At 51.4% G+C, this 10,052-nt stretch overlaps 1 protein-coding gene across 1 annotated transcript in view; it reads right to left on the reverse strand.

The window, feature by feature from the left end:
- Positions 1 to 10,052, reverse strand: part of PFKP (phosphofructokinase, platelet) — a 63,772-nt gene that overhangs the window by 20,769 nt on the left and 32,951 nt on the right. Inside the window, exons 4-9 of the mRNA XM_006758149.2 lie at positions 6,742 to 6,931; positions 5,089 to 5,254; positions 4,431 to 4,475; positions 4,123 to 4,231; positions 2,681 to 2,776; positions 359 to 451 (exon numbers count right to left, since the gene is read on the reverse strand). Coding sequence (XP_006758212.1) covers positions 359 to 451; positions 2,681 to 2,776; positions 4,123 to 4,231; positions 4,431 to 4,475; positions 5,089 to 5,254; positions 6,742 to 6,931 — 699 coding nt within the window. The remainder of the gene's footprint in view (positions 1 to 358; positions 452 to 2,680; positions 2,777 to 4,122; positions 4,232 to 4,430; positions 4,476 to 5,088; positions 5,255 to 6,741; positions 6,932 to 10,052) is intronic.

A 10,052-nucleotide genomic window follows, 5' to 3' on the forward strand; every position in this document is an offset into this window, starting at 1 on the left:
AACAGTGAAGATTAACAACCCAGGATCTGGACTCTGGGTTCTGCTGTCCCTGGTTGTTTCTAGAAACCTGCATGTGAATGCCACTTCCCACAGCCTGGGTTTGGTCCTAGAGTCCCTGTCACCCTCCACTGTCCATGTGGGTGGGGTCTCCTAGCTTCTGGGTGACTGGGGCCTGGGAACTGTTCTGGTCTGAGTCTCCCAATGACAACAAGGCCTGGAGGGTCTCGGAGACAGTCCGCCCCGTGCTGCGGGCAGACGCTTTTGCCAGATGGCGCTAGGGAGCAGCTATCCATCTCTGGTGCTCCCAGAAATGCCCCTTTCCTTGGGAACTGGCCGGACAGCTTCCACCCTCACTTACCAAAATCCTGTCAAAGGCCGAGGGCGTCCCGCCTCTCTGCACGTGTCCGAGGATGGTCACGCGGGTGTCGTATCCCAGCTGCTTCACCACCAGCTGCGGGAAATATCTCCATCAGGGGCACAGAACAGGTGCGGGCAGATGGGCTCCCACTAGAAGATGGGCCGGAGCTGGGAAGTAATTTTCTGTTCTTTCTTCAGATCTACTGGAGAAATGTTCTAATTCCTAAAGTTTGGTTCTTGAAGGAATGCTTAGGCTAATGGCTAGCTGAAAATGCTTTTAAATAATGCTTTAATTTTTTATATAGGATCTTTATTTCTACCTTGCAAATAAACATAAATAACATGATTTTTTTTAAATGAAGTTTCTACAGCTTGTATTGAAAGCATGATTAATACTTTGTAGAAATGTCAACATTTCCTGAATCGCCCAACATTTGCAGTGTCTTTGAAAAGCACGACCCAGTAAGTGGAGGTGATCCCTCAGGCCGGACCCCTGTGCACACAGCTGAGAGGCAGGGATAGGCCACTACCCGCCGGGCGGGCCTCACGCACTCCTCTGTAAACATAACGGGGTTGGGCTCACTCCGTGAGTTTCATGGTTCAGTCTCCACTTCAATTAAGTGGGAAAGCAAAGGCTTTGCTCTCACTTTCCAGATGACTTCCTGTGATAGCAGGCAGTTAGACAGGCATGAGCAGGGCAGGAATGACAAGCCAGGTAAGGAAGGTCTCCCAGGGCTGCCTAACAGCAGGCAGTTGTCAGATGGGCCTCGCCCCCAGGGCAACCTTTCCTCCCCTAGCACAGGGTCGCTGGGCTGGTCCTAGAGCCCCTTAGAGGAGGAACAAGGGGGCGGGAGAAGAGACTCATGGGACATCCTGATAAGTCCTTGCACAACCACCCCTAAAGCACTAAGCCTCAGGACAACGACCCGCATCAACTAATCTGAGGAACAAAGCCTCGGGTCTGCTGACCACAGAGACAGAGTTTGGGTCAAACCAGAGATGACATCTGGGCCTCAGTTGCGTTTCAGCTCCAGGCTGGGAAAGCAGCACAGCCTGAGCACCTTTTTCCCACTCCCTTCTTCCTCAGCTTGTGCGACTTCTTTGCCTGTTTTCTCCTAAGCTCCAAGGCCTTCCTTCTGTCTCTGTAACTTGTTTCCTGAGCCCACACAGCCCAGCAGACTCACCTCTTCTACTGCTGTGACTTTCTAAATAAACTTTTGCTTATATTTGAGTCTTGGCTCTAAATTCTTTCTTTCTTTCAAGTTTATCTTTAATTTTTAAAATTATTATAGATGTCTTTTTTTTCCCATTGACCCCCTCCGGCTTCCCTGCACACCACCCCCAAGCCTTCACCATACAACTGTCTGTGTCCATGGATTATGAATATATGCATTTAAATTCCCTGGTTAATCTCTCCCACCCCCACCCCAGCCTTCCCTCTGAGATTTGACAGGCTATTCTATGCTTCCATGTCTCTGGATCTATTTTGTCCATTAGATTCCACGTATGAGTGAGAACATGTCATACTTGTCTTTCTCTGTCTGAATTCTTTCTTAGCCAAAACTCAAATACCAAAGTCTAACATTGGGGGCCATTCACCATAAACACTAGGAAATGTTGGCTGATATCTTTCACAGCCAACTCTCAGTATTTTAAGATTTAGGTGCATAGCTGGCACAGGAATAGAGAAGGCAAAACTGAGAAACCAAGTTGACGATATCCTTTGCCCTGATGGGCAGCTTCAACCAGAGCCTGTCTGTTCCCCTGGGATGTCCAGAACGTGCCCTGTTATCCCCATAACCAGGGAGCCCGGCCGATCCCGTCACAGGTCACAGGCCTGACGAGCCAGCACCCAAGGCGGGGCCCTGTGGCAGCAGCACTGCAGTGTCGGCCCCTCTGCAGGCAGGGAGGGCCGGTGACTCCTGTCCACCATCCGGCTTTCTCTAAGAACACGCTCAGCGGATGCTCCCAAGGAGAGAAGGGGACAGACAAGGTGCACTGCTGGCTCTCCGAGCGGCTGGGCCCAGAGTGGGACCCTCCATGCCCACCTTCTCCACTGCCCTCTCTTCTGGGCGAGCTCTGGCCCCTGGGGTGTAGTCCCAACAGTATCCAGCAGCTCCGGCTCTGCAGAAGCCGGAGCTGTGTGAGCCTCATGCCACTAAAGTTCTGAGTCATTACAAAAATAGTTTTTACTATCAGAAAAAAACAAAAAAACGTTTCAGAATAATAATGCATCATGCCAGACCTCCTGCCAGCATGCCAGCATCTCCCGTTTGCAGGTAGGCGGGCGGAGGAGGAGCGGTGGGGAGACGGACACACTCACCTCCCTGATTTGCTCCGAGGTAATCGGTTTGTTTTGGGTGTCGATTGCTCCTTCGGACACAATAATGATATTCAGCCTTTTCTTCCGGGCCCGGTTCTAAGGAAACAGACATGAAAACCCTCTAATGACTAAATGCTCTTAACAAAACCAGGGCCAATTTGCCCTGATTGAACTGGACAAGAGGTAGAAATGGTCAGCTAATGTCACACGCTCCATTCACTAAGGACACGGGGAGGGGAGAAGAGGTGCTCTGGGTGAGCAGGTGCAGGAGCGGGCAGGGGGTTGAGATTTAGTGATGCCACCAGAGCTTCTGGCACCCAGGCGCCCCAGGCTGGAGGCTTTGCTGGTTGACCTTTGACTGCGCTCCCCAGACAGGATGCCCACAATGTCCCGTGTGGTGGTGATGACACAGGTATCCTCTGCGGCACACAGACATACCCGTCCAGGCGGGCCACCCTCCTCTCCTGCAGCCACCCGCGTAGCCCCTAGCAACAGCTGGTTGGCGGAGAGTACCACCACGTGCACAGGCCAGACCCAGAAATGATGAGCTCATTTGTCACTTCCTGGCTAGTGATGGAATGTTGAACACTCCCTGCAGTTGCGGCTAAGAGCTCCAACCTCATACAGGGGCCCGGCTCTTCCAAGCCAAGGTGCAGCGTGGCTGACAGTTCCTCCCAGGGCTTTAGGTCAGCAAAGTTAACTTGGTATTTTCTGTGAATTCCTGTCTTTGAATCTGCCACCCTGAAGGTGACAGCGACGTTGCTGCACGTGTCCTCAGTGCGGGTAGTGCTGATGTGCCTGCTGTGCACAACTGAACTGAGCCTGTGCCATCGGCTCACATTCGTTACCTGGAGACCAGCAATAAGGGTTGTAAAACAGAGCGTGGGAAACTCCCCACACTGGGGTTTCTGTCCTGAAAGCTGGTGTTTTATGTGAGACCTCACATGCCTCATAGAGGGAGATGTGCCTTACAGGAGTGGTCTATAGTGTTGGCTTCAGAGCGGTGTGCCAACCTCACCCCAAGTCCCGCACAGAAGGGACACGAGCTGAAACACGCGTCGTAGCCCAGGCCAGTGTGGAGGGACATTCAGATCAGAGTGAGAACACAGGTCTTCCTACCGATCGGTGGAGATCCAACAGGAAACAGGTTCCCCCCCAAAGCTGGTACCTTTCAGTAGCTGCAACCTCACAGCCCCCTCCTCCATGAGAGCTAACCAGTGCTTTGCATGGAAAACGGAACGGTTGTCGCTTTTCTCTACCGCCTCACTCTGCAGCCCTGGGATGCAGACCCCTGCGGACAGCCACTGCCTGCCGCTGCCCTGCACCCAGCTTCGCTTCACCCTAGAATCCGACCGTTCCCACCTGTCCAAACCCTCCCAAACGGAAAACCCTAAAGACGCTCACAGGGCACGGCCAGCGCCCGGAAGCAGAGAGCGAGTTACCTCTGACAGCTTGAAGCACATCGTCTCCTGCCAACCCTCTTCTGGCGGGGATTCCGGGAGGAACACCCAGTCCGCCCCACAGGCCAAGGCGCTCACCAAGGCGAGGTACCTGCGTGGAAATAACCAGGATGCAGTCAGGCTGCCACTGGGCGCCCAGAGCTTGGGGGCCGCAGGGCAGACAGAGCGCCGAGCCTGCATGGGAGGCGCTGGCCCTGGGGAACCCCTCCCGGGGCACTGGCACAGGGTGCAGGGCTCTCCAGGGGTGTGAGGTCCTTCCACCCGGATCATGTCTGGGAATTGACACGTACCCGCAGTGTCTCCCCATAACCTCGAGAACGAAGGTCCTCTGGTGGCTGGAAAAGAGAAAGGACACGTGCACTCATCACGGCTGGGAAGAGCTGGGACACAGGGAGACAAGCGCGGTCAGCCACACACACAGCAAGGCTGCTCTGTAGCTATAGCAGGCGCCCCAGCTTCCAAAACAGGACCCGTTTTCTACAGAAGCAAAAGCTACTGCAAGAGTCTTTCAAACTTTTGTGAGTAAAGGGGCTCGGGCAGCCCCTTTCCAGTTCCACATTTTACAGCTTCCTCCACACCTGGCTGCGTGAGGCTAGAAAAGGAACATGGGGCACGGATGCCTCCCCACGTCTCTAGCAAGGGCTGTGGCGACATGTACCCACACTTTTGCTTCCCGCGATTCCTGCCTGAGAACATGGCAGGACTTAAGACAATGATGATTTTTGTCTTCTAAATTCTCTCCAATGAACATACTTTTCTTCTATAATCGGGGAGGGAGGGAAGTAACGACATAGAACTGAAAATAAAAAGTGAACCTGAGAACAATTTTCTCGCACCATTTCTAACACTCAAGTGACAAGAGCTGCACCAGAACGCCCTCTGTGCACCCTCCCAGAGCCAGTACGAGGGCCCGGTGCCACCTGCCCACCCACCGGCACCTCTGTCTACCTCTGGGCTGTCGTCATGATGGCATCAACGACCTCAATGATGCGGTGCAAAGCCGAGTCAGTGCCGATGGTCATGTCTGTCCCGCAAAAGTCATTGTCAATGGAGCCCACCATGCCCACGATGTTGAGGTGCCCGTACTTCTGCACATCCTCCTTGCTGATCTTGCCTGCAAGGACACAGCCACACGCTCCGTCACAGGGAGACAGGTCAGCCAGGGGGACAGAAACCCACGACTCAAAATGCATTGTCCATCTATTGGTTTGTTGGTTTTTTTTAAAACTCTCCATGACCTAGTCCTATACCCTCACAGAAATCCATGCCAGACAACAGGGAGGCGCGGACAAGCTGGGAGCTGTTTCAGATGAGAGCATGGGGCTGCTAAACTAGAAGGGAGGGGTCGCACGCTGCAGTCAGTGGGTAAACTGACTTCTGCCTGGTAACGCCAGGGAGAACAGCATGGCTCTTTATAAGGAAATATCACAATCACAGAATTAAGTGGTTAAGGATATTATATAACCACTAGAGGCCCAGTGCACAAAAATTTGTGCACGGGGGGGGGGGGAGGGGGGTCCCTCAACCCGGCCTGTGCCCACTCGCAGTCTGGGACCCCTTGTGGGATGTCCACCTGCTGGCTTAGACCCACTCCCCAGGAGATTGGGCCTAAGCTGGCAATCAGACATCCCTCTGGCAGCCCGGGAGCCCTCAGGGGATGTCCATTTGCCAGTGGGGAGCACGCCTAAGCAGCAGTCTGACATCCTTAGCGCTGCTGAGGAGGTGGAGGAGGCTCCCACCACCATTGCTGTACTGGCAGCTATCAGCCTGGCTTGTGGCTGAGCAGAGCTCCTCCCATGTGAGAGCACCCTGACCAGCAGAGGGCAGCTTCTGCATTGAGAGTCTGCCCCCTGGTGGTCAGTGTGTCTCATAGTGACCAGTCCTATTGATTTCTTAGAGGCCCCTGGGGAGCTAGCCCACCAGTTGGCCGCATCTACTTCGCCCTCCGACACAGTGAACAGATGTGCCGACACCCAGTCAGAGTGGTCGAAACTGGGGAAGCTCAGGCAGGGACCTGGGCAGCTATTCCTCTTCCATATCACCCCCAGTCTGCGTCAGCCCAGGTGTGGTGGACAGGAGGTGAGGGGAAGCCCCTGCTACTGGCAACTGGTGTGGCTACCAGCTCCAGCAATAGGACTCCCTTCTGCCGAAACCATTTTGGCTCAGTGGATAGAGTGTCAGCCTGTGGACTGAAAGGTCCTGGGTTCGATTCCGGTCAAGGGCATGTACCTGGGTTGTGGGCACATCCCCAGTAGGAGATGTGCAGGAGGCAGCTGATCGATGTTTCTAACTCTCTATCTCTCTCCCTTCCTCTCTGTAAAAAATCAATAAAATATATTTTTAAAAAAATTAAAAAAAAAGACTCCCTGCTCATATTCTGTATTAAGTTGCAATTATGTAACAACACTGTTACCACAGTATAGGGAAATACGTTATGGTTATTATTTGAGGTCCAATTTGAATTCTGAGGCAGTGACTAAGGTCTGACACCACCAATACCTCTGGGACAGTCAGACAGGCAGCAGGTATGAGGCAAAGCTCTCTGCAGGCCAGGGAGGATGGAACAGGCAGCAAACCCCGGAGAGCAGCGCGGTGACTCACCGTCTCGGGCCAGCTCCTCCAGCAGGGTGCTCCACTCCCCCCGGAAGATGTTGGCCCCCGTGAGGCTGCCGTCCCCGCCGATTACACACAGGTTGGTGATGCCCAGCTGCACCAGGTTGTGGGCAGCTTTCAGGCGGCCTTCCCGGGTACGGAAGGCTTTGCACCGGGCGCTGCCAATAATGGTCCCGCCCTGAAAAAGAAATGAAATCCCAGTTAATTTAATCTGTCTCCTAACAACTGCGCAGGAGTTGGTACATGGGCAGATCGGCACATGGGAGTGCTGATGCAGACACAGGGCTTCCCACAGGCGGTCTGCTGTGAGGGTTTGTCGTTCCTCCATTTTTAGCTCCTTCTGGAATTCAATGGATAGAGACATTGGCTCCATGCCCAGGGGGAGCCAAGTAGGGTCTGGAAACAGGAGCAATGTCAGCTAAACATGCAGACAAGCGTTTGCAAGGTGATGACAGCCATCGGAGGCTGTGCAGTCGGGCAGCCAGACCCTGAGCTCCCCCAACACCCGGAGCCTAAGGCAGCCCAGTGCCACCATCAGCCTCGGCCAAAGAGTGCTGAGTCGGAGGCCCAGGCCCCAGGCTCCCCTCCATTACTCAGAGCTCACCATACACACAGGCAACAGAGCAACCTGTGCACCAAAGAGAGTAATTTCCAACTACATCTCCAGCCTCAACCCTTCTTAAAGGCTAAATATTAAACAGACACACACACACACACACACACACCCACACACACACAACAACAACAACAACAACAGCAACACTGAAGCTGGGCCATCCCATTTCCAGAGAGATCAGTTGTGAGCTTTCCCACTTGGGGCTTCATAAATGAAGAATTCCTAGCTGCAGTTAGAAAAATGCAGGGCTCCCTGACATGTATCCGGGAAGCACATATAAAACTGAGATTTGCATGCAAACCTTCAAGTGCACCCTCACTTCACAGAGCTCCCTCATCAGCAGTGGTCCTGCGTAACTGTCAGTGTGACAGGCCAGCGTTATGACTTGGCACAGCACAGGGCGCCTGGGTGGCAGGTGCAGGGCACAGAGCAAAGGTAAGCTGCTTTTCTAATTTTGATCTGACCAAGAGCAATTAGAGGGTCATGTGATTTCTAACAACTGGAAGTTAAGTCAGCAGCTGATAGACGGTATGGGGATAATACAGCCAGGGCCACAGGGATGAAACCAGGATTGGCTGAGATGCAGAGAAGTAGCCAGCGTGCACACACACCCCACAGCCACCCCGTATCTCTTGTCTTCTGCACAATCACAACAGGAGAAAGGAAATGCTCCCAGCACACACAGCTCACTCTCTGGAATTCAAACAACACTGTCCTGATTTTTTGCAAATATCACTCTACCTAAGTGTTGATGGGTTCCAAACTTTCCTTCTGTCTCTTTCCAGGAGAAATAGGTAAAGGTGTACGTGCAGACTTATGGCTCTGTGATGGGTACTAAAATGTACACCCTGCTATCATATCCCAAACATGATATCAGCTGACGGTGCACAATGTGCTGAGTTGATCTGTGCATGTACTGTGAAATGATTACCACAACAAGGTTGGTGTATACATCTATCAGTCTGCATAACTGCCTTTCTTTTTTATGGTGAGAACTTGTAAGATTCACTCTCTTAGCAACTTTCAAGTGTATAACACAGCATTGTGAACTTGTTTAAAGTATGTGACATGATGATTTAATATATGTACACACTGTGAAATAACTACCACAATCAAATAAATTAACACACCCCTCACCTCATATAGTAACCTTTTGTGTGTATGCTGTAAGAACACTTAAGATCTATTGTCTTAACAAATTTCAAGTATACAATACAGAATTATTAACTACTAGAGGCCCGGTGCACGAAATTTGTGCACTCGGGGGGTGGGGGACCCTCAGCCTGGCCTGCACCCTCTCACAGTCCATGAGCCCTTGGGGGATGTCTGACTGATGGCTTAGACCTGCTCCCCAGTTGAACATCCTTAGCACTACTGTGGAGGTGAGAGAGGTTTCCACCACCACTGCTGCACTCACCAGCCGTGACCACCAGGGGGCAGCTCCTGCATTGAGCATCTGCCCCCTGGTGATCAGTGTGTGTCATAGCAACTGGTCAATTTGCCGCTTGGTCTATTTGCATATTAGCCTTTTATTATATAGGATAGTCACCATGCTGTACTGATATGCCAGCACATATTCATCTTATAACGTATTCATCTACCCTTTGGCCATCATTTACCATATTCCCGTGCCCCAGCCCCTGACAAACACCAATTTATTCTTTGCTTCTATGAGTTTAGATTCTATATATCAATGAGATGATAGAGTATTTGTCCTTCTCTGTCTCACTGATTTAACATAATGCCCTCAAGATCCATCCACTGTGTCCCATATTGCAGGAGTTCCTTCTGTTATATGACTAAATAATATTCATATATTTTCCCATAATTTTTTATCCATTCACCCATTTTATCCATGCACTAGCAACTTCACAGGCAGTATATGCATTTTATTCCTTCTATTATAAAAGTACTCAACAGGCCCAGCTGATGTGGCTCAGTGGTTGAGCACTGACCTATGAACCAAGAGGTCACAGTTTAATTCCCAGTCAGGGCACATGCCTGGGTTGTGGGCTCAATTCCCAGTGGGGGGCAGGCAGGAGGCAGCCAATCAATGATTCCTTCTCATCATTGGTGTCTCTATCTCTCTCTCTCCCTCTTCCTTCCTCTCTGAAATTAATAAAAATATATTTTTTAAAAAGCACTCAACAGGAGTTACAGATGAATACATATGCTACAAAGGTAAACCCACAGTAGTGCTTCATGAGTTTATTTTCGCCACATGGGCTCTCCATTTCTCAGCTGTGTGGGGCCTTTGCTAAGCTACACAGTGTTCTGGAAATGTACTAGGTATAATTAAGTATAAGCATAAAATAGCTGGGCAGGCGCCTTTTACATTAAAAGTAAGCAGCTGTTTCTTTGCCTGAAGTGGTGATGACCTCATGTTTGGGCACACCAAAGAAATCTACTCCATCTGGAGCAGGCCAGGGCAGGGTGCCGCCTGCCCTCTAAACTCATGGCCCACCCGGCCCAGGTGGCTCAGAGGCTGAGCACTGACCTATGAGCCAGGAGGTCGTGGTTCGATTCATGGTCAGGGCACATGCCTGGGTTGCGAGCTTGATCCTCAGTGTGGGGCATGTAGGAGGAAGCTGATCAATGATTCTCTCTCATCATTGATGTTTCTATCTCTCTCTATCCCTTCCTCTCTGAAATCAATAAAAATATATTTAAAACAAGAATAAAA

Source organism: Myotis davidii, unplaced genomic scaffold (assembly GCF_000327345.1).
Source record: "Myotis davidii unplaced genomic scaffold, ASM32734v1 scaffold194, whole genome shotgun sequence".
Classification (NCBI taxonomy): Eukaryota; Metazoa; Chordata; class Mammalia; order Chiroptera; family Vespertilionidae; genus Myotis; species Myotis davidii.